This window comes from Antennarius striatus, chromosome 12 (assembly GCF_040054535.1).
Source record: "Antennarius striatus isolate MH-2024 chromosome 12, ASM4005453v1, whole genome shotgun sequence".
Lineage (NCBI taxonomy): Eukaryota > Metazoa > Chordata > Actinopteri > Lophiiformes > Antennariidae > Antennarius > Antennarius striatus.
The window spans coordinates 9610011-9636055 of NC_090787.1; the positions used below are offsets into that span (position 1 = coordinate 9610011).

The window sequence follows — 26045 nt, forward strand, 5'->3', positions numbered from 1 at the left end:
ACTGCAACAGGTATCATTACAGATTCAAAACAAACCTGTAGCCATGCTGTGATTGTCATGTTCCAATTCCATCACTGACTGTCAGTGTGACTTTACCATACCAATGTGTGGCTGAAGTTTCTTGACTTTAATTTTGAAGGCCAGGTAGTTTCAGACAGGTCTTTGATGTCAGTGATGCTGTTTATTCGTCTCACCCAAGAAGTGGAATAGTAAATGCAAATACAATAAGAGGTGAAAGACAGCTCAGCAAATCTCAGAAGCCACTGAGGAAAATGACACTTTCCATCAACTTAGCTGTGGGGCCCTGAATAATTGATGTGTAAACAAATAAAATAAATCAATCGTTTAATGATCCCCATAAGGAAAACACACGCGCGCGCACACACACACACACACACACACACACACACACACACACACACGTGTGTGTGTGTGTGTGTTTCAGGAATGTTCCTTCAGTCTTTAGCTTCACTTTATTTCTGTTGAAGAAAAACAAACTAATGACATACCACTTTCATAATGTGGCTAGAAGAGGCCCCAGTAATTGGAGATTAGGCATTGACTGTATAGTGCAATGAAAGGTGTAAATGCAAAAGTGCCAGTATGGTTATTTCGTAGCTCATGCATTTTCCTGGTTTGATTCTCCTGGTGCAGTTCTGCCCATTGGTCATACTTGTAAGAAAGGCAGAACTGTCATTGAGAAAGAGGATAATGGTTCAATACGGAGATACCCACATACATTTTCAGGAGTTCAGTCTCACATTAAGTGTGATAAAAATAGCTGTATAAAAAAATAAAAATGTACAGCAATGTTCAGACCCTTCTGACCGTTTCATGCAAGAAGGACTGAATGCATTGCCAATTATTTTGTGAAAAACGAGTGAATGTCAGATTGTCGGTTTTCTAGTTTTTTGGCTTTGAGAAAAGGGTGGATCTGAAGCAATAAAACGTTACACAGGCTGTTCTTGTAAAATAAAAAGACTTGTATATCTCATCTGTAGTATCTACATTTTACACTTTATTGGCTTTCGGCAGCTTAGTGTTTTTTACTTTGTGGGTTAATTTGATTTAGTTTGTTCCCAAAGGCCATGACAACCAATCATACCTTGGGCTTTAATGGCCACCAATTATCAATTTGCTTGTCACAAAGTATGAACTTGTTACAGCTATCTAATTAACTTCATATGTCTGGCAGAGCTGTATACTCTCTAAATGCTCTGTAGCTTTAATTTAAATGTAATTCATGGATGGAGTACTGATGTACACCACATGTAAACCTTGTTTCCATGCATTGAAAGGCATGGCTTGTACTGTGTAATTTAATGTCACATGCTAGGCTTGGATAAATAAGGTTTCAGTGATGAACTGTTGCCTTACCAAATCATATGCTCAATGAGACCAGTTTCCTCTGTCACCAAACCAACATACTTTGTATGCTTGTGGTAAGATATCCTCTCTCCCCTTTCAGTCTTTCCATCTTACTTCCCTTTCTGTTTGCCTCGCCTCCTTTTTTCTTTTGCCCAATTCCATAGAAAGTGGCCCATTTTAATTTAGCTGGCAGGGTGATCGCATAAGTGGCCCTCAGCAGCCGTGATTGAACGTTCTTTTACTCTTTTTTAACCACTTGCCACTGATAATATTTTGTCTTTTTTACTCATTTGTTTTCTTGGTTGTGTCTTTTTGCCGTTTTACTTGCATATTTGTCTTATTTCAAGGTATTGTAATATGGTCATCCCCCTTTGCATTAAGATCAGATAAACTGATAAAAACCCTGGTAAAGTTGAAAATAAAGGGCTTCTTCCGTCAATCATAACTCTGTCATGATGGGGGGGGGTTCTCTGTTTTCTCATCTTCAAGCAGATGCTTTGCTTTGCATGGATATAATACCATAATCCCTAAATCTCAGCCATTTTTCATAAAGTCTCATTCGAAACAATTGCATGAGGGATGGGCCAAATTTAATCAGCACTCTGAATGCAATTATCTCGGAGCACTAGAGGCGTCTGTTTGGGGGACTGGGCCATAGCCAACCTCCCATGCCATTACTATAGCTCAGCAAATACCTACACATTTGTCCTTGTGGTGCTCAGGACAAAAATGACAGACATTAGACTATTGGAACAGTATATCAATTTTAAAGTTGAATATTAGTGAAATATCTATCCATCCATACATACATACACACATACATCTTGTAAGTCATGGGTCCGCTGGACCCATTGGCTATGGGCAAGAGGTGGAGTACACCCCAGGTGAGACACCAGTTAATCTCCACCTCACAATAAAATATGCACTTAAAATGTGAGGTCTCTCCACAGTGTACACATGATATGATACCCTACATATGTACATGGCAACACACTCCATTTGTATTGTAAGTTTATATCCTCATATTTCATATATTCCAGGTTTATTTTGTTCAACACAATGTTGTCCAATTCTGTCCAGCAAAACTCTGTATTTGCATTTCAATCTATCTTCTACTAACTCAATGATGTGATCCTTCCCCAGAGACATGCATGCATGCTACCCACTCAAATGTTCTTGGCCACACTGTGTTTAGAAACAGTCAATTCCCAGTGCTTCCATCTTTCTCGTGAACTTCTCGTAGAGCTCTTTTATGTCGTTGAATTAATGCAGCTGTTCTTTTCAGGTCAATAGTTAAACACATAAAAGTGCAATTACATTTGAATGGGAACCACCACTTCACTTGGGGAATGTGTTAAGTGCATTAAAATTGCATGTCGTTCCAGTGGAATGTGCTCCATCCATTGACCTTAGAGATGTGGCTTGTGATGCATGCTATAATAGATTTCACACTATAGAACACCTATTAATACATGCATTTTTTAGTGTAACACTGAACTTGACTTATAATTTATCACCATGTATTCAAAGCTGTTAGCTACCTCAGTTGTCATTTATTTGAAATAAAAGTGCATTCTGGTGTCTTTGCATTGCCAACAAATAGATTGGTGGCAATGTTTGTTGGCAAAATGTCCATCCCATAGCTTGAGCTTTGAGCCTGCTTGTGATAACCAATTTATTATGTCTCAAATACACCCACAAAAATATTGTCTCAACAATTATAAGCATCGATCCGTTTTGAAAAATGTTTCTTGATGACACCATCTTGATGAAACCATTTCGAAAAAAATACTCCGACATCTTAAGTACAATAATTTATAGTATCATTTTCTACAGAAGGGACTACTTGCCTTTAAAGACAATATTTTTCTTGGTTTCTCTTAATTGGGGATATTTCTTCAACATGTAAGAAGAAATTCATCTCTGCACTTCCTCTGCTTCATGGAGTTTGTGGAAACCCAGTAGTAATTTATACGAAGAGGTTATAATTTTATTGAGGTGAATAAATGCTGATACAAAGCTAACATAAAAAGCAGTTTGGTCCTGCGATAAACTGGCAATTTATCGAGTGCTTACCTGGCCTTCACCCATAGTCAACTGGGATAGAGTGTTGCGTACATCTGCGACCTGGATCCAAATAATCGGCTGACGATGAGAGAATTACTGATTGACTTGCCTGCATGAAAATAAGTTAATGAATGCTCCATTGTGGTGCACCCTAAAGACCAAATTGTGAAGGGGCCTTGCTCAAGGGCACCTCAGCAGTGCTCAGGAGGTAAGATGACACCTCCCACTGTATGCTCACACACCGGGTGGCTGGGTCGGAGCGGAAATTGAACTGCCGACCTTGGGATCATTAGATGACCCATTCTATCACTGAGCCACTACCACCCCAAATACAGGCATACATACAAAAACACACATGGAAGCAAACAGATTCACATGTTCTTCGTATCAGGGATTTGATAGCATTACCTTGGCAACTGTGGGGACAGAAGGAAAGAGATGGTACCTTCCAGTTGCTGCAGATGATTAATTGGAGAGGAGATCACCTATTTGGAGAACAAAGACAGACGTTGGTTGTCCTGACACCTCATGTCAACTACCAAGTTGGAGCGCAATGATTAACACAGACCTTTGTGGTACAGACCTTTGTGGTAACATGAGCAAAGATTGAAAATTTACCAAATATCTGTAAATTCTTGTTATTGTTTATTAATGTTATGTGGTTGGAAAACTTGAAATTTCGTCTTTCATCAGGAGTGCTGATGGTACATGATAGACTGCAGCTTTTGTGGTGATGTTATTTTTACAGTTTTGTACATTTAAGTTTTCTCTTGTTTTGTAGCAAAAGAACAAAGTCTTTGAAGTATATGTTGATAGTGCCGACATTACCCCACCATATTTCCGTAACTCTTCTGTGTTAGCCTTTCTAGTAACAAGATAAAGAAAATGGATAGTGATAGCACAGTGACCCTCAAGGCATGCATAAAAAGTGGAGACCTGATTAATGCCATGTATTAACCATGTATGTGAGGCTATGTGTGGATGTCCTCTTTGTTTGTGTCAACTGGACATGTCCACTCATCTTATAATTAGCGATTTCTGCCAGTATGTGTGCAGCCTAGGAACAGCATTCTCCCCCGCCACTGGGTTTAAAGCAGGATCTACACCCAAGCATTTAGCCTCTTTGACCCAGAATGTCTCCTCATCTACCCACAGAGTTTCTCCCCTCTGTTCCACTGAGCTGATAACAGCACTGAGCTGAAAATCAAGTTGAAGTTCTTTGAGTAAATAACGCAGTGTCTTCGAGACCAAGGGTAGAATCCCCCTTTCCTCCATTGCTAGAGAGACAAAACTCCCCTGTCTCTGTGAATGAATGCCTGTCAATGGACTTTTATTGCCTGACTGTTTGACTATCTGTCTGAGTCTCTTAGGTCTTGTTTGGATTAGTCGCCTATATCTGATTTTTAGTCAACCCAGATTAATATCGCATATCTCGTTTTATAGTCTGAACAGTCCCATACCACATGAAATCTGATTTTTGCGGGACAGATTGAAGCCATATTCGGGAGGTAGTTTTGTGTCAGACAGGGACAAAGGCGTCTTCAGTCTGAACAGCTCCAATCGGATATGGCGGACCATGACGTCATTCGCGACGTGAGAGCAAGGCGCCAGAAGGAAGAGCGTCGCGCATTACTGAGCGGTAAAAAATGGAAGAAGAAATTGACTGGCGTGTGTGATATTTTCTCTACTTCTACCAGACAGTGATATCGCCAATACGCTAAGGTAACAACACTTCATGTTCATCATCGTTGTTGCCACCATCGCAATTATATGACCTCACACATTACGCGCACTGAGCGACGACTTCGCCCCAACGTTGTTGTTACGGCAACTTGTCAGATTGGCTGATAAGGTGGCCCAGTGTGAACAGAGCAAGAACGCATTTGGACACCTGCTAAAAAATGTCAACACTCAGCCCTAAAAATCAGATATGGAAGGAAATCTGATATGCCTGCAGTCTGAACGGGGCCTTAATGCCCTTCTATCTTTGTAACTGTTGTCAAGCTAATTGCATTTGCTCTTATTTATCAAATGTTATATTTGTCTACAGATTTATTTGTGCCTGCCTCCCTTGGTCAACGTTACGACTTTGTATGACTGCATTTGTTCTCTTTATATGTGGCAGTTTTAGTTATTGAATATGCAGAAGAATAAACAGTCTTGAGAATATTATACAATTTGGTGGTCCAACTGTGTAGCAACTTAACAATTACATTGAATCTGATGTCCTACATATTTATTAAACAATCCACACACTTACTAATTCTTCATGCACAAACTTATTTTTTTCTTATCATTGCTTTGCTATTTGCCTCCCAGTCTTAATCAAACATTTCCCCACACTGCAATAAAGAAAAAAAAAATCACAAGTACTTATAATCAAAATAATTGCATGCATACATTTGTTCTGCCTCCCTGAATTCCTTATTGTTTTCCTCCAATGGTCATGCCTGATACTGAAGGTTGTTGTAATTTTGAAACTACCTTCTCACTCAAAGAAAGCATGGAGTTGCTCTTGGGACAAATTGGGGTGGTAGGGGGTTGTTGGGAAGCAAGAGCTATGTGAACAATCTAATTAAGACATTATCTCTATCCACTAAACAATCAACTACAGGATTTAACCATTGAGCTTCCCCTGGCCATCAACTTTTCACCTACCAAATGTGCAAGGCAAACATTTATGTGTAATGAAATAAAGGTGTGCATGTGTTTAACATGTTATTGTATTACACAATATGTTTATTAATTATTCACAGCTTTGTTACAGATGCACTGAGAAACATGGTAACTGTCCTGGGCAAACCAACACCAAGAAACCAATTGAACTGTTATTCAGCTTGAACTTTGCTATGTCACACTGAATTACTGTGTTGTGTATGCAGTACATCTGAGGGCATAATGGGTTTGAAAAGTGTTATGGTGGATGGTGGAACCTTCTGGAGAATCTTGAGGTTGGTTTGTTGTGACAGTGTTGAACAGAATGTTCTTTTTTTGTTTTGGGGGTTTTTCCCTCAGTCCTTTTTTTTTTTTAGGCTATTTGAGAGTCCAAATATTTTATGTGTTTATTAGGCTGGGATTATCCAAAACACCTTTCTCCTCCGTTTAACACAAAGATTTAGACAGTTCTTCTAAGTTGTTAGTTGTTCATTTTCGCTAATTTGTGCAGGTTTAAAGCTAACTCAAATTACAAAACACATAGATTTGAGTTAATCCACATTTAATACATTCACATAGTTACATTTTTTGCTCCGACAAATTTAAACATTAAGGAAGATTTTTAAAAAAATTGAAATGTGAAGGGGTGCACAAATATTTTTTGGGTATGTTGACTCCTAAATCTGAAATAACACCCAACAGTAGTTAGGTGAATGACAGGAGGATATACTTGCTTAACCGGGTTTTCAAATACCCTGCTGATGCTTTTGCTATAATGACTGCTTTGTTTTGCCTTTTGGTTTGTCCATTGCACTACTTAACCAGCAGTGTCCAATTGTACAAGCCTTTTGATTTTGAGCTGTGGCTTGCTCCTTGCATAGCGATATCCCTCCTGTAGAGAGAGGCAGGATTGATTTCTCTCCCAAACTCCCATTGCAAGTGCAAAAAGATAAAGAGATCTGAGATTGGGGGATGGGGGCTTCTGTACCAGGTAATACCACAATTACCTATTAACCAAGGAATAACATTTCAGGCCTTTGCGGGATGATGTTGTATTTGGATGCTTCTGAGTGGTGCTGGCACAGGAGTTTGTGTGTTATTATGTGTCTCAAAGGTTTTAGTCCTGTGTCAATAATCTGTTTGTAGAGATAGAAAACACACACGCTCTGTAAATAATGCAAATCTGCTACTTGGCTTCCCTTTGTCTTTACTGCCATCATTCTTTCAGTAGCTTCCACCTTTGTTTACTGCCTTGCTTTCTTTTCTTATTCTTTGCAATGTTTCTCACAAATAGGGATTAAGCATTATCTAAACTGCACAACAATAATCTGAATCATTCATTAATTTAACGAACTGTGCTTGTATGTGTAGCCCATTCAGCGTGTGTGTGTGTGTGTGTGTGTGTGTGTGTGTGTGTGTGTCTGTACAGTGAGTTTATGCAATGACAATCATTGGTTTGACAAGGCCATGGCTATTGAATGATACATTTTTTGGAGGTTGGAGGTTTTCCATTCACCTTGATGAGATGGAAAATTACAAATGTGTTAGGGCTGCTGACCCTTGCCTGGACCCAAATGTCATTTGGATTCAGTGTTGCGATGGCTCTGACATAATTGATTCTGTCTGCTAGAAGCGTGGGAAGACAGGAATGGAAAAAAAAAGGGAGGAGATCAGAGATTGTAATGATAGCAATTTGTCATGGCCCTGACTGCACTCAAAAAATAAGCATCAGATGATGCATATGATGATCAAATGATGCACGTGTCCAAAGAGGACACGTGGTAGCTAGTACATTTTGGTCTTCATGTAATAAAAAGGTAAGAAAATCTGATTTAAAAAATGCATCAAACGACCTGGGAGGCAGGATTTCCATATTGGACGCTTCCTCCAGGCAGAAAGTTGATTAAAAGAGTCTTGTGTAAATCTGAAGTTGCATATGCTCTCTCTCTTGTCCACAGAGATCCTGAGTGGAGGTGTCTACGTTGATCAAAACAAGTTCCTGTGTCATGCGGACACAATCCATTGGCAGGACATTGTCAAAAATCCACGGATCAATCCTGTGGTGGTGCCAACTAATAGCAGTGTCACTTGTAAGTATTCCAACTAGCACAAATGAGGAAGTTACGATCTGATCTAACCGCTGTTTACAACAAAGTGTTACTGAGGTCATTACTTTTGCACTACATTGCACTTAAGTATTCATGGAATCAACACAATATCACAGCCAATTTTAAAGTAGCACTGAGTTAGTGTTGTATTTCTTTTGCATTATTAAACTCAAAAAGAACAGTTTAAAAACTATTTGAATCAATACAGCTGAACCACAGAAATTAGATTTGTTTTCATTATCTGAACCCGTAGCAATATCACTTGAAGTAATTCAGCAGCTCTCTGAAGACACAAATTATTTTAGACTTCAGTATGTAACAGCTCATTTTAAATTTTTCTTGGGGCACCAAAGTTGTAATCCACTCATTGGTAGTTCTTTGTGCAACACTCTTCACCTCTGTTTTCTCCCCAGGTACGGTAAGTGTGGCCCCTTCATCCTCAGTGATAGGTCAAAAGCAAACCAAATTTTGGTGCATCCACTATGATTGCATGTAACATGTAAAGCTTCTCTTCTACTCCTTCCTTTTACTGCTCTCTTCAACGGAGACTATAAGCACTTCAGAACATTTCCAACCCATCTACGCATTTTGTTTGTTTGGGGTTTTACAGATTTTTCTTTTTTTACATATATTCTTTGTTTCAAAAGCTTCAGAATCCCCCGTTTCATTAGTGTATTTTTCAAATCAGAAGAGCTGCAACATAAATTATGTATCTCAACCACCATTTTGTAAGTTTATATTATGAAATTTTTTTTGATTTTTTTTTCATGGTGAACTGGTAATAACAATCTTGATAGAATTCATGGCCAACTCCCCCTGAGGGTTCTTGGAACTGAGAAGACATAAAATTAAGCTTTAGAGGACAGAAGTACAGGTATTTCACAAATATTACCAGAAGGATTTTCTAATTTTAACTTATCACTTTAATGGTGAACCCACATGTTAACTTGGTACAGTCTCAATGGGACAAGAGTAAATAACAAAAACAAAATCACACATTTTGTCAATCTGCTTGCTACAATCCTCTTTGTGTGTTTGTTCATGTCATTAATGATGCACTGTAGCCAGCATGAGGAAATATTAATAAAGTCTTAGCATTATGGGGTATTTAAAATGATGAAAGAAGCATATTTAATCTGTTAAGCATTAGATTAATGGTTTGGATGTGTTTGTTAGTGAAGAAGAATTAAGTCACCTCCTCTGACCTTCTCTGATCATTCACTGACTTACGCTCTCAACACATTTCGCCTTTAGGATTTTAGTGCTCAAGCTCTAAGACACTTAAATCTGTTTGTCTGTTTGTCTTCAAGCTGGTGTTTCTCTACAAACACCAAGTGACATCATAAAATATGTGATCATTATGGCGCTGAATAAAATGATTGCCTCTCCATATGTCCTTGGATTTTTGCTTGCAGCACCAGCTAAAGCCTCAAAAGATAAATTAACAGCCCCAGGCATTGATATTCTGCTCAATCATCCTCCTTTCTAAAGTTAGCCGTGGATCAACCTTTACTTCTTTGCAAGTCTTATTCTCTACCAGAAGATCAAAAATCTCCATACCTGTAATCCACAATTGAGAACATAATCACTACTGTATGTCATTCTTTGGGGCGACTTCATGTTGTTATTACTTCTGTTGGGTTTTCACCACAGTTATTGTGTTTATTGTTCTCTTTTCAAAAACCGAACTCAGTAAATTTTAGAATCTATGCTCTGTTCATTAATTTATATTTTTGCCACAGAGCTTTCATTGTATGGAAGCATTCCTGACATTTTAACCTTCATGGACTGTTTTAAGAAAGCCATAAAAGGTTATAGTGCAGGAAGAGGTTGGGACAGGTTTATTCTAGTCCATTGAGAATTTATAAGTTGAGATAGTGAGGACCTTGAACACTAAATGAAAAGTTTTTAGTGTGACTCCACAAGGTACAAACAGACGAGAAAAACATTTTTAAAGCACCACAGGTTCTTTACACTTGCAACATCAGACAACTGTAAGTCTATGTTATTTCAACGGTGTTTTTGTCCCTTAAATTCAAGTTTTTCAAAGTAGGTTCTCAGTCAGCCAGGTCAAGGTAAATCAAGAAGAGCAAGAAAGAATGAAAGCAAGTGAAGTTGATTTTTTTTAAAAATCTTAATATATTTAGAGATAGTTGACTAAATTCCAGTTTTAAGAGAACAGGCCTGGGAAGTACAAAAAAAGAGGGAGACACTAAAAGATAGAAATATGAATAGTCATTCAAAAGAAAAAATCTCCGGAGACTAATGAATCAGCGATAGTTGATTAAAGATGGAAGAGGTGAAATGTGAAGAAAAGGGGTACAGCTAGAGAAGACTTCATCTGCCCTTTATTTCACTTTCCTTTTAGTCAATTACCACTCAGTCGATTAAGGCCTCTTGGATACTGTACCTTCAATTGTACCAGCTGAAGCACAGAGGAAATGATGTTGCTTTGACAAAATTAGAAAATGTTTAATCAAGACTTCTTTACTTCTGCATGCTTGGCTGTTTTTTGTTGTTTTTTTAACCATATCATCCTGTCATTCACTTTTCCCATGTATTTTCAGTCTTCATTTCCTGCTGTTACTATCTTGGCTTGTCAATTGAGATGTTAACTGTTCCTATCAGCTGGTCACATTTGTCCAACAGCAAAGAGTCAAGCTTATACCATTAGCCTGTCATCTTAAATATGATTCTCTTCTTATCTTCCATACATTCATGGCATTGTTATCCATGCCTTCCTCCTCTGCCTCCTCCTCCACACTACCCATATTTTGTAGTTTCACCAACTCCATAGTTTTATCAGTCTTAGCAGACCCATCACCCACCAGTGTCTGGACTTGATGAGGGAATTTAATTTGCTGCTGCTTTATGCAGACGCCCCTTAATCACAAAATCTTCTTGTATTGTTTAAGCACATAAGAAGTCTTGACGAGATTTAATCATCACATATCATCTGCTATAATAAACAATTATCCCTGCTTCATTCACTTGTATCTGTTGATTGAACTGCTTTTATCTGAACTTGATTTGCACTGATATGACTTAGAATGGACTGACATAAAAATAAATAAATAAAAAAGCCAAGTTGTGCCAAACATATTTAAGTTTTTCTGACCAGACCTTTGAGTAGTTGCCAAGGTACATATGTTCTCATTTGTTCTTCCACAATAATAATACATGGAACAATATACTAAACATTATAATCCAAATGCAAAACCTCTGTCAGCATGTAATTAGACTGGTAAGGTAACTCAATTTAACAAAACAAGGAGCATACGATCATCAAGCCATTATCATTTTTATACTGTTAATGTATTGCCATGTGAATTTGTGTGCAGGTCAAAGATGTCATCGTTCCTGCAATGGTCGTTGCTGGGGACCCAAACAGGAGCAGTGTCAAAGCTGTAAGTGTATTGGTGCTAGTAGCTAGAGAGCGATTACGGCATTTTAGTGGATCATTCTCAATGGCACCATGTGCAATTTTGAATTTGAACAAACTGCCTCTTTTGTTGTTATATACCAACACAGTCTATAAAAAAAATTTCACATTTACATGTGTGTGTGTGTGTGTGTGTGTGTGTGTGTGTGTGTGTGTGTGTGTGTGTGTGTGTGTGTGTGTGTGTGTAATTTTTTTGACAAAACACGTCTCATTTTCAGATTTGTTCCTAGTTTTCTGTTATTCACCACTAGGAGTCACACATAATCGAGGGGAAAAAATGAGGCAAATAATATGAAATGATGGTAGAGAATCTGGTTTAATTATGTATCTAACTTTTTTTTTCTCATTTTTGATCATTACACTCATTTCCATTCCTGTTAAATAAATGTCTGAAACAATATGATGACATACAATCATCTGTTGGGGTTTAACTGGTACTGCTTTAATCCATTTAGACAATTTACAACCAGACATGTAGCTCATTTCCTGGCTATAAAATAAATTTTATAATTGAATGCCTCTTGGAGATATGATTAAATAATGATCATGGTTTTATATTTTAATGATCTTTTCAAACAATCGAAACTGATACAATAACCCCAATTAAATGTAAAACGCAAAATCTCCAAGCATTTTTTTAATGTTTCTAGTAGAGAAACATGTCATTATTACATTTTATGTATTCAGCTATTCATTAATGTGAAGGTCATTTGTGTATTAAATTTTCATTAATTTTAAGAATTCCAGTTAATTTTGTGTCTGTATCTAACTGAAAAATTCATGCGTTCATGGATTTGTCTAACATATAAATTAGCTCAACATCTCTCCACAGGTTGAAGAGATGTTGCTAATTTATTTCGGGACAAAATGAAGAATATCATTATTTCAAGCACTGGAATAATGTTTACATTGTCTAATTTAGATCTGCTGTTTGTGATATGCTTCGGTATGTCAGGTCTGTTCTTATTCTCCTTCAACCCAACAACCTTATTGTACTTAAAAATCTAAATGTGTCAAGAGGATCAGCTTTGTTGGCTATAGTCAGCTAAATAGGAGTGTTTAGAGTAATGCAGAAGTCAATACAGCAGCACATCCAGCTGTTATGGCCTTGCGTCTTCTCCTTGACATTAAGTTGGTGGAAACAGCCTTTCAAATATGAGGGGAAGTGAAAGCACATTTCTGCAGCTCTGCTAAGTGTCTAACATAAATACTCTACCGCTATGTAGGAATTCAAATCATATGGCAAGTCAGGCAAACATGTTAAATTATATTGTCCTTGCAGATCGCCGAGCAGGGACATTAAAAAATAAAGAAATATGGGTTGATGAGTCTCCTTTCAGTCTTCAAGTGGACATGCAACCCTATAGAGATGTCACATCCAGGCGAATGACATATCTCACACATTATGTTACTGTTTCCATAATGCCATTGTTGTTACGAAAATAATTTGCTTTGCTGTGGACAAAAGGAAACCCTTGTGCATTATAAATTTTTTCATTTCTGTATTGTACTATGTGATTTGTGAGCAAAGAAAAGTAACAGCCAACCAGACAGTTTTAGTCCAACTTTGTACATTATTTTATGATGCGCATAGGCTTTGCTATTAGACAATAGGTCAATCTTGTAACAAGAAAAAAAGTTGTACTTTAACCCTTATTTTTTACAGCATAAAAATAAAAATAATTGAATCAATTATTTTCAATATTTACTACCCTAGAAAAAAAGTTTTGACTGATCAAGACTCACTGTTTACCATTTACATCACTTCTGTGGGATGTCTTAAGCTTTGGCAAAGTAAAACAAATCAAAAACTGTTAAGACATGAGTCATGAACTGCAGCACCTTGTGCACTTGTGTTCTTTGTACTTTAACAATGCTCGTCTTTGCCAAAAATAGGGCAAGTTTGTCATGGCAGGAAACTGATGTCAGTACTGTGGTGTATGTCTGATTTCATGTCTGAAAGGTGTGTAGATATTATCACCTCAAGGCATGCATACAACCACACCCACTCTCACATATATAATGTACATGTCAACATTTAACAACAGACCTTGACATCCAACATAAACTCTCCTGCAGGGACCTGCCATCCTTCATACAAGCTAATGTTAGCTGAGAGAAGATGAGAATGACACAGGACTGAAACCATCTGGAGATGAAAGCTCCATGGTTTTCCCTCCCTCTCCATCATCGTCTAATAACCTTTTTTTTTTTTTTTTTTTTTTGCTTTGATGATGGATTTGAATTCTCTTAAAATTGAATCAAAGGAATTGTTCATTGTCAAATCAACTAATATTAATGCCTTTGAAAACAAATAATTACAAATCAGATTAAGAATCTGATACTGCTTTGTTTAATGATTTGGTTGGATTACAGTAAAGGTTAAACTCCACTTTATTGTACCCAATGTGGAAATTATCTTTTCACTCAGACTATTCATATTATACATACATATATAGTGTACAGACAACACACTAGGGGCCTGTAAGCATGCAATTAGTACAGTACAGGGGGAGGCAGAGTGACAGGCAATGACTTTGAGGTGTGCCAAATTGAGCAGCTTGTAGGGGGGACGGTGCCTTGCTCAAGCTGACATCTCTCACTGTCAGCTCACACTCCGAAGATCACTGGGAGTAAGCTGGAATCGAACCCCCGATCCTGTGATCATAGGACAACCGCTCTACCACTGAGCCACTGTTGCCCCCACATTGACAGTAAACCTGTTTACCAATATTTTTTTGGCAAAGGCTATAAGAACAAACTATTCCATTTCAGTTAGGAACCAAAATATCACACTCAGGGTTTAGGGGAAAATGCTGAAGGATATAATACAAAAAACATTATAATGCGTTAGTGATGTTTGGAAGGTTGTTCATTTTAAGCATAGCTAGATCACCATGGTTACTTCTGGTGGACACTCAACCTGACTCAGGAGTTTGTGTTGAGAGCTTTAGATTGAATTGCTGCCTTTTGTCCTAATTCTGATATTACAATTAATATTGATTTCTCAGCTGGGACAAAGATTGAAGCTTACTGAATCATACATTATATATAACTACCCCTAGCAAAAAGTATGGAATCACCAGTCTTGGACGAGCACTCACTCATTTTATTATGTAGAACAAACTCAGATAAAGAGTGAAAAAATAGTTATGTACTTGCAACATGTACTGAATTGGTGATTATTTAAAATATTTGCTTCAGGAAATAGCTCTTCTTACATAGCATGGGATCTAACTATTAAAATAATATGGCAGACTAGCATTTTTACCTTCAAAGACATTTAAATTCTTAATCTTGCTTTAATCCCTGTACCATTTACCTGAACAAATAAATGCTGCAGCAGTGACATCAACCCAGTACTTGCCTTTGAGAAAAAATATCAAACTTGCTAGTTGTTACTTTTCAGATTCTCATCAGGTATATGGAAAATTCATGTAAAAAATTTAGTTATGGATGCATAACGTATAAAACAACATCTTCTATACTGTTCTATTGCTACTTTTACACAAGTAAACCAGTGCCATCAATGTCCTCAAAAAGCCATTGTTAGGGTGACCAATGTTTTTGTTTAAACAGGAGTTAAACCATAAATAGCCAAACATAAGAACATTCTTCTAAAGGATGTAGAGATGCGCTCATGAAAACTATCCTATATACTACTGAGTAATATACTGTAGTTTAACTGCATGATTTGATGTAATTTCATTTTTCTGATAAAAATGTGGTCCTACTGCATTTTGTCAGTTATGAAAAACATTCCAAACACACATTATGTCCCTGGCCTTCCAGAACAACGCCAGGGACATAAAGGATCATGGTACACAAAAATTAATTTTACCATCACCATAGCCTGTGTCGTAAAGAAAACCTCATCATCTCTGCTCTTGAGTCCATGGAAGCTTTCTCTTCAATGTAACTATGTTTGGCTTTTATGTCCTGACTAACATATATGCGATCCATTTCACATTGAAACTTGCAAAGCTAACTATAAATACAGACACTCACACCTTTCCCCCACTAATCATTAAATAACTGTTTATCTCCCTCTTCCAATTTCATCGCACTGCCCTTGTCATCAATTTTCTCCTCTCTTTCCATCACTCTGTGCATGGGCCACTTCATCCATGCCTTCCTACCCTAGCATGTCTCATCATATTTGTTCTGCGGTTGCGATCTCATTAAGATAATGAGGAATGAACTGTTTGACCAAGACCTGTTAACGACAACTAGTCCCCGATAAGCCTTGGCCCTGTCTATCTCTTGCCTCATAGCCGTTATCCCACTCTATTTTAACATCTTCATCCATATGTGGATGTCATGATTCATCTATATTCTGCATTTTCATAGGATTTTATGATTTATTCTGTAGAAATATATGGAATGAATGGGAAGAAAAATGTCAAATGAAAAATGACTCCAAAAATGCTTCCTATGACATTGTCCTGAATAATTTCTCCATCTCAAAATCAACAATAAATTGGAGCTTTTGGTGTCAGCAACTCAGGGAGAGGGGAACACACTCAAGAAGAAAATTAAAACCCAACCCGTATCCTAGCATTGAAAATCAATGATATATGACAGTTGTGGATGGTGCCACTGGAAGAAGGTGGAAAGAACGACTTCCTTGGAGTAAAAGGGGATCAAATCTGAAGTATAGTTTGAGGGTTGATTCAAGTAATCCAAGCATGGCCAAGCATTGTTGAAGTGTCTGCAAATACTTAAGTTCTTTTGCCCGTGAATCTTCTTCCATTCTTACAGCACATACCATAGCCAGTCAGAGAATGTGCACTTACAAGAAGCAAATTTCTAAACCTCATGGCAAGTCACAAGAAATGTCATTGTTATATGAAAACAATCAAAGGCAGGCTAGGGTGAGTTATGGTCATGACATTATGGTATTCATACATTTAAATAAAATTCTTATGAATTATTTGCACAAATGCAATTTTTAGTATTGCTGACCACAATATTGACATTGAGAATTATCTATTTTCAAGTAATACTTTGCGGATTATTAACATTTGCATTTATAATCACTAGAAAAACCGTCATAACTCACTGGTTGCATTTGCAAAGAACCCTTTATTTGATCTGCCTCTGAATCAGTCCTTACTAGATAAACTGAAAGGATTATACAACACTACTAGGACTGTGATCTACCTCACCTAGCCTTGCCCAGTTCAGGGACTTTTGCTTACAGCTCCTTTACCTGACTTCAGCATCATGCAGCTCTAACCGTCATGCAAATTGAGCCCATCCCAGTAATAAGTGCTATTAGACTCAGCTGTTGCGCTGCTCCCTGGAATCTCCTGTGCTCATATTCTTCCCTTTCATCTCACACATGTCCCCAGTCCTCGTCAGGCACAGGTACAACTACTTATTCTAATTAGCGTCTGCAGTCGCTCCCTTCTGTGACCAGAGGCTCTCCGTTACATCAGGACAACTGCACATCAAAACGCCCCACGGGATTACAAGGCAGATAACTACAGGTTCCTGTTAATTTTATGATGGACATTTGTGCTGTGACATTTAAGCAAACCATCTGTGAACCTGATCACAAGCCTCTTGTCTATTAGACAAGTCTATTAAGTGAGCTCACAACAGTTAGAACAGAATCTGTAACCATTACTGTCTTCTTCACAATTTGTTTGATTGAGGTTTTTTTTTTTTTTTTTTTTTTTGATATGCCATCTGTGGGAGCGAATCAGTTGTTTGTTAAGAAAATAAGAATCATGGCTAGGCAAATCTTACAAACCCTTGGCAGAAGTAACTGGAACAACCTGATTGTCGGAGCTGATTAAAGGTAGAGTAAGAGCAGGTATCCTTGCAAGGCATTCTGGGTAATGATTGTCTCGATCATCTGCAGTTTGGTTTGTCTCCATCTGTTCTGTAGGTGGTGACAGTGAGTTGTACGCATATATTCATTTTGATGAAGACTGCTTACTGTCAAAACTGAATTGCTTTTGAAGTATATGATCTTGTTTTTTGTTTTTTTCTTTCGATTCTTGCTTCCATAATAAGACAAGACAGTGATGTGTCAATATATGATATATTTCAGAAGCAAACATCATGATGAAAACAACTATCAGTGTGAAATATCATACTCTAATGTGACATTTGAATATAACTGGCTGTCTATCTCTAATTTGCCTCCTGTAATAACTGTTTGCCTGATCTACTACAAAACTTGCTTGTTAGCTCTTGGAGCATACAGTACTAAATCCTTCACTTTTTTTTTTTTTGCAATTCATTTAAACAACTTAGTAAATATTAATACATTTAGAATAAACATAGGAATAGGGGACAGTGCAGCAATGGGAGTGCAGCGTCAGGGCTTTGCTGAAACAAACCAATTCCAGTGGAATTGGTGGGAAATGTACAGGTGTAATTCAAGCAACGCACGACTAATGCGCATGGAAACAACAAGGAATTAAGGTTAAACAAAGGATATGAACTCCATCCCCTTGCATTACTGAGTAAATTATTTCTCTTTTACTGTATTTTACTTATATGTACATGTACATGCTCTGCTTTTGCTCCTGAAACCAATGACTTTTCTGTGACACAAATTTAATTTTGAAATTCGTGACAAGTTTTGATGATACCAAACCCTTTGTGCCGCAGATTCCATTTTTTTATTCTGTTTCAATCGAAACTGTATGCACAGTAATTATATGTTAAAAAAAAAATTCAACTAAATATACTGATTAGGATTCAAAGGGTCATGTATGTGCATATGTTGAGTCTTTGTTCCTCAACATATAATCTTTCAGCATGTAAAGGACTTGGACCTAATGATTATTTATGTATGAGATTCTTGAAGAAGCCAGATGTGGAAAAAAACATTTTAGCTGCAAACCGAGAGGCGGTGGTTCCAGTGACGGATGCTGCTGTCCACAGCCTGTTCAAATTGAAGCTTCCAGGCATATTTTATGAGATGGATTCTTTTTGTGTTTATCATTACTGGCCTTTTTTTTTTTGTTCTTAAAGTGGAATTTTAAAGCCAAACGATCAGCAGCATTGCATCACTCTCTTGGCAAGGTCATTTCTTTGATGAAGTGTTTTTTGAGTAAAGTAGGCTGTTTCATTTTAGTACAAGCTTCGTTAATGGAATGCCACTGATGGTATGTTCGACTTAGAGTGAATAGTGTGTGTGCATGTGTGTGTGTGCGGGGGTTGAACTTGTGCATGTCATGTGCTTTATGGCTGGCATCGAAAAGAGGGATAGTAACTTGTCACCATGCCAGGGAAACAGCAGATAAAAACACATGAGCATGTTCATACGTACAAACATAACTACAGGCCACATTCACACAGAGACACCGGATTTGCAGTTTGTTTAATTACTTATTTTCCAGAAGAATGTGCAGTGACAATCTTGTGTCAAATTAAAAAATGTTGGTTTTGATCAATTCACCCTTATCTTTATAAGGAAATCTGAAGTAAAGTTGAACAATCCGGTTACTTTTTTTTTTTTTTGCTTAATTTTTGGTGATTTCCCTCACAATCAGCTTTTACTAGAAATGAACTACATATATTGTGGTAAGGATGCCTTGACATTACTTACATGAAAAGGAATAACCAAATGTCATCAGTCTACACTGGAGACATGTTTTCAAAAGAAAAATATTTGGGGGGAAGCAACCAAGTTGTTAGTTGATCCTTATATACACAATGACTTCATATTGTTTTCAAACACATTGCAGGAAAACACTTTTTGAAATGAATAAAGCCAGACACTTCTTTGCACTAAAACACAACAGAACAAGGGAACTTTTGTGTATTTTTCCAAATAATTCAAGTGGTATCCTATTCTCAAAAGATGGACACCCTTTGTAGGAAGCAGTCTAATTGTATCTAAAGTGACAACATTATAACATCATAAGCCTCCTTTAGTTCACTTGGATACTAAGTCAAATGTTCAGAAGAAGAAGAAAGTGTGGTAGAACATATGCTCCCAATTTCCAACACACCATCCAAACAATATACTCAAAAATGGCAGTAGTCTGTGCTATACTCGACTTTAAAACTACAGTTGTAACACAATTACATCAGGATGGGCCTTGCAGTTTGTGTGGACACATCACCACAAAAGTATTTTTTTTCTTCTACAGTGAGAAAAATACAGAACCCTTGTTCTATAACACAAGCCCTTTTATATACCCCCTATAGAGAAATCATGTAGCTATTAAATAATTGCCAATAGAATATAATTTAAAAAAGTTTATTTTAAGTCCCACTGTTGACACATCCTTTACTAGCTGTATTTTTCTGTCCTGTTTACATTTAAATGATTGTCAAGGCAAGCAAGGCACATATATGTATTAAAGCACAAATACTACAACAGGCATGCAAGGGAATGTCATAAAGGAATGACAGACATTCACCATTAAGACTCAGAGTCAGACAGGAATTGTTATGTCTCTGTCAAATGCAGCTTGGAACCCTCATAGGAGCATGCAGGGAGCAGAAATACAATGGAGAACAAACCGGACTTGCAAAACACACATGCACATTTCTATTTTAAGGTTCCATTTCCTGCCTAACTTTCATCCTGGAGTGTATGGCGGTTTTCTTGTTTTATGAGGTATTTATTGACTGTCCTGGTTCTGTATCTGTCACTCCACAGTAACTAAGACAGTGTGTGCTGAACAATGTGACGGCCGTTGCTTTGGTCCCTATGTTAGTGACTGCTGCCATCGTGAGTGTGCAGGTGGCTGCTATGGACCAAAGGACACAGACTGCTTTGTAAGTTACCCCCCCACACACACACACAAACACACACACACTTACACACACACATTGAGAAAGAAGAAGAGAGCGAGATTTGATATCCAGGTTTAAACCACAACACGGTAATATATAAATCAAAGAACCATTTTAATAACAAGTTTGACATGAGTCTTTTTTTTTCTTTGTTTTTACAAAACTGTCACATATTACTTGTGACTTTGAACTTATTTTGCTTAAGAATGCCTACAGTATTTAAGAAGACTTAGTTAATCCAGAATATTTTTATGGTGAATTCCCACTCATTGCAAATACCAGTGCGCGGCATTTTATTCCCCTCCCTTTCTGACCTGTGTGCCTTTGTTAAATTCATATTTCACCTGTGCCTCCACTATTTTGGCCCTTTCCATGTGCCTTATCAGTACGATTTTCACCCCTCTGCATATTAAATGTGTTTTTGCATTTGTAATTCAGAGACCATCACTTATGAAGCTCCTCTGCCTGATTTTTGACAGCCAAGCTTGTCCTCATTATTTTTATACATATCTGGAATCCTCACACTTAATTTTAGCATGCTAGATAATAAACTAATAGAGGGTATTCATGTGACCTCACAGTAGATGGAGTGTGCTGACCTCAATTGCAAGGTAGAAAGATCATAGTTTGCAGCAACTTTGCGGGTCACCTTGAACAAGAAGAAAACTCATGGGGTTGCTCAGACTTAGCTAATGGTTCAAACCTTAGAGCTGTGTGGTCTAGTGTCTCTAGACAAGATTCTGATCCTTAAATTAACATGAGAATGGCTGTTTTTTTCTTCTATGTGAGCTTTGGGAATTCAGTTAGAACAGGTAAACACAGCGAGCAGTACAAACAATTTGAAATGATATAAGAATTTGGTGTTTTTCGCAATCCAAATAAATTCATCAAGAATTGCAGTGGAATGTTTCTAAGTGCTACTGAATACCAACAGAAGTCAAATGGTGTTGGAGAAATAAGGTCTGTGATGTGTAACTGCTTGTCCTAGCCATACAGTACTGTAAGCATTAATCTTGCTGTGGCATTTGCACACAAATGTGTAGAATAGCCATTGATGTCCCATTCAGTTTATTCGCAAAAATAATCCCATCTGGATGTCCAAGTATGTCCATTGTGTATTTTTTTCTTGTTAAAGGTTGCAAGGTTACAGTCATGCCACTCAATCTTACTGAAGGACTGTGTGTGTGTGTGTGTGTGTGTGTGTGTGTGTGTGTGTGTGTGTGTGTGTGTGTGTGTGTGTGTGTGTGTGTGTGATTGTGCAGGCTTGCACCAACTTCAATGACAGTGGGGCATGCGTGACCCAGTGCCCCCAGCCATTTGTCTACAACCCCACATCTTTCCAACTGGAGCACAACCCAAGAGCAAAGTACACCTATGGAGCCTTCTGTGTCAAGAAATGCCCACGTAAGCCTCACCACCTGGACACACACATAAACACACACATGCAATCACTTTACTATTATGAGGTACTGATTACATGAATTATATAATGTGATAGCAGGCGATGCTATAGACATACAGTAGTTATAAATAGATATAGATATGAGGAAAGCTTTGAGTCTAAACCTTGGGAATGTGGAAGTTTTTCCAAGCGGTGGAAAAGGTAAAGCTATAACCCTGATAATGCTGATGGGGACTCATATGTGCATTGTGTGCGGTATCTGTCTTCTTGGCTTTTGATTCAAGTTTTTCATCATCAATACTGTCATGTTGTATCTAACTTATGTATCACATATATGCAGAATGTCTAGGCCAATTGGGATTTACTGGACCCAGTCTTAGAGGTCTTGAGTTCCAAAAGCAAAGAGGAAATTAAATTGCATATGTAATTTGTGCATGAAGGAGTCTTTCTTTGTTTTTCTAAAATATCTAGCTTTGTAATAAACACTGTATAGACAGTAAGCAATAGAAAGTAAGCAATCAAAACATGCAGCTTACACCACAACAACTAGACAAGATGGTGAAATGTTTCCATAGCAACAGTTCTCTGTGCTTTCCACTCTGGCTGGCTTCTGCTTCTCAGACTTTTCTGTAGCTTGAATTTATTCGAAATGTCTTAATATATGAATGAGCATGGTGATAGTGAGTTATATTATAGTGTTGCATATTCTGTTTGGCAGAAATATAAAATATGTATCTGTAGCAAGTGTCAGGTTCATCAGAGTGATCAAGAAGCAGCATTGGATGAAAGTGAAACAGCAGTGAGCAAGGAAAAAGTTAGCAGTGAGCATCTGTTAAGCTTTAAAATCAAATCTTTAGACTTGACATGTAGCTTTATGTGTTTCTCAAATAAGTTGATAAGGTTTTGTTTTTTTTCCACAATTGACCCAACTAGCCAGTGGCCGCTCATACACATCCATATTGTATGCCATTTACGTTTTAGTACATACCAGAAAAATTTGATGATGTGTTAAATCTTCAATCATACCACACATTCCACATATGCTGTTAGGTCTAAGCCTTACTCCCAATAATTATTGATGAATCTTCTTGTTTGAAACAGCATTAGGCTGGGGTAAGGCAATGCCAGCATACCTGATAACGAAGTACAGTTTGGCCTAGATACCTACCATAGCTATACTTGTTCTCCACAACAATCTTATACGTTGCTCCTCTGCTGTGACCACTTCTCAGCTATCCATCAACCATCACTATAAAAACTGATGACCGATGACTTGACACTGTTCTCACCATCAGCGCCAATGTCACCCAGGAAGTAAAAGAGTACTTGCACTTAATTTGGTGTTCTTATTTTACTTTGGCTTGTCTCGTTAAGACATTCTCTTTTTTACCAATATACTCATGATCTCTCCTCTGAACTTGTCCAAACCATCTCTGATACTATCCACCTTGGTCACTCCTAGACAGAACCTCAACATCTTCATTTCCGCCACTTCCAGTTTGGCTTCCTGCCATCTTTTCAGTGACACTATCTCTAAACCATAAGCCTTGGCTGGCCTCACCACTCTTATAAATGTTGCCTTTCTTTCTAGCAAAGACTCTCATAAAACACCTGACACTTTTCTCCACCCGTTCCAGCCTGCTTGGATCCATTTCTTCACCTCCTTCCACAATGTTGACCACAATTATTTAAAGTCTTCCACCTTTGCTATTTCTTTTCCCTGTAGCCTCAATCTTCCTTCTACCCTCACCTTCCTTCTCCCCAGACAATTATTGCACAATTATTCTCTCTTACTTCAGCTAATCTTTATTCCTCTTCTCTCCAACACATGCCACCACCTTTCTTAATGCTTCTCCACCTGCTGCCCGCATTCACTCCAGATCACAATGTTTTGTGAACATCATGGTGCATGGGGATTCCAGTCTAAATTCCTCTGACAGCCTATTCATCACCACTGGATGGATAGTCCCCACATTCAAAGCTGCCATTTTTAGAACTTGGACCTTTCCTTTTCTCTTCTGTCTGATAATCCGCATTCCAACTCCTCTTCGTCTTTGTCCGAATTTTCACCATCTCCCTGTAGGTTAACAGTGCCGGTAGCGAATGTTGTTAACCCGGGCCACGGCCGATGTAGTCAGAAATTCTTTAGATGAACCCTCATGCAGTATTTATTTGGCAAAGATGCCCTTCCTGCCACAACCCTCAGCATTTATCCATGCTTGAGACCGGCCTACAGAAGACAATGGCTTGTGCCCACGTAGAGCTGCATTAGTATTCTTCATCTAGTACTTATCTAAAAAGAAGTATACCAATGTAAATAAGTTAACCTGACTTCCAATGCTATTTAATGTAAATGTCTAAAGAAGGTCACATGTTCTATTTTCTAGTCCCATGTGACAAATGGCAGCCATCTGTACATGACACTTACCATAAACCCTTTTACAGATAACTTTGTGGTGGATCATAGCTCCTGTGTGAGAGCATGCCCCAGCAACAAGATGGAGGTGGAGGAAAACCGAATAAAGATGTGCATTCCTTGTACTGACATTTGTCCGAAAGGTATGACTCAAATATATGCTGACTGTATACCATAAAAAGAAAATAAAAACAAATTTAAAAGAATAAATAATAAATAAAAACATATCATTAATCAGTATGTTTATTTAACCATTAATGATGTAGTTAAATGAGTCCAGTCATGGTAATCTGTTATAGGGCATGTATAGAGGATATAATATTAAGCATATGCACGACAATAAATATTTTCAAATTATTTAAAATTGTCATGTACAATATGTTCATAACAAAGACGGACTTTGGATTTATTCCAAACACAGGAGCGTTAACGAAGAACTAAAATTGTATTCTTTATTTTATTTTTATTTTTTTGGCAGGAAGGGAAGGGGATGGGTGGTACATAATGCAAAACACATAACATTTTATTTCTGAGGACTACTGAAAATGCTTCTGATGGGAAAAGGAGCCCAGCAGCTTGTTCTTTCATGGTCATGTCTGTTAAAGACTTTCAATTAAAATACATAAATAATCAGAGAAAACATCAACATGCTTTGTTTGCTGATGCTGATATTTTATAACATTGTGCAGTATGTATTCTATTTTTTTACATGACTAATATGTAAATATGTAACATGAATATGTCATGAATGCCTGGAAATCAACAAATATGTTGTTGTGCTTTCCAGCTTGTGATGGAATTGGTACTGCCAGCCTCCAGACAGCTCAGACGGTAGACTCCAACAACATTGATCAATTTGTCAACTGCACCAAGATCAACGGCAACTTAGTGTTCCTCATCACAGGAATCAAAGGGTTAGAGATAAGAATATTTTATTTATTATTTTGAAATTGCGGGGTACTTCCGGCAGTATAAGTGTGATAATTTTAGAACATGTGATGTCATATATACTCTAAGGAGCAAAAAAAGGGGGTTTCCTATAGGGAAAAGTGGTGTGTACGAGTGTTTTGAAGACAAAAAGAAATATATACATATCTTACACTTGGATGGAAATTTAAAATTAATGTAGGTAAAGGTTCACAAGAAACAAGACTACTTCAAGGGAAATTAATTACCTTCTGAGCAGAGCCGGAAGATAATTAAGAAAAACAAGGTTTATGCCATATAAAATACAAATTCTGATGTTCCATTTTTGAATTGCAGAGATGTCTATCACAACATTGAAGCTTTGGACCCAGAAAAACTCAATGTGTTCCACACTGTTCGTGAGATCACAGGTGGGCAATACAACTCATCCAGCATGCATCCTTGCAAAAATACACCAATGAACTGCTAAGCCAACAAAAAAGCACTTCCATATATTGTGTTCATATATGTTATTGTTTTTTTTATGTATTTGTCTTTGTATATACTTGAATTCACTCCACCCCTCCCCCCGAGACTGTCCACACCATGGGCAGATAATGCAGCGGAAGATGAATATCACATGAGTCTTTCAATCTCCTATGTCTCTCTGCTGCTCCTCCCTTGGGGAGTCCCCTGCCTCAGTCTCAGAGTCCTAGCTCTCCCTTCACGCACCATGAAGAAAAGATCCAGAACATGTGGTCCGCATCGTTAATCCTCTAGCTCCCATATGCCACCACCACTTCTGAGATGCATGTACATTGTCATATTTTCAGCCCGGACGTTTGACAGCACCATCACAAAGAAACCTTGTATCTCGGATGTGACAGTATTACTGTTAAATATTGTTGGTTG

General features: G+C 37.7%; 1 protein-coding gene across 1 annotated transcript in view; it reads left to right on the forward strand.

The window, feature by feature from the left end:
* LOC137604705 (receptor tyrosine-protein kinase erbB-4-like) overlaps window positions 1-26045 on the forward strand; it is a 271599-nt gene that overhangs the window by 177537 nt on the left and 68017 nt on the right. Inside the window, exons 5-11 of the mRNA XM_068328679.1 lie at window positions 8049-8180; window positions 11540-11605; window positions 20273-20391; window positions 21672-21813; window positions 24257-24370; window positions 25015-25141; window positions 25491-25564. Of these exons, the coding sequence (XP_068184780.1) occupies window positions 8049-8180; window positions 11540-11605; window positions 20273-20391; window positions 21672-21813; window positions 24257-24370; window positions 25015-25141; window positions 25491-25564 (774 nt within the window). The remainder of the gene's footprint in view (window positions 1-8048; window positions 8181-11539; window positions 11606-20272; window positions 20392-21671; window positions 21814-24256; window positions 24371-25014; window positions 25142-25490; window positions 25565-26045) is intronic.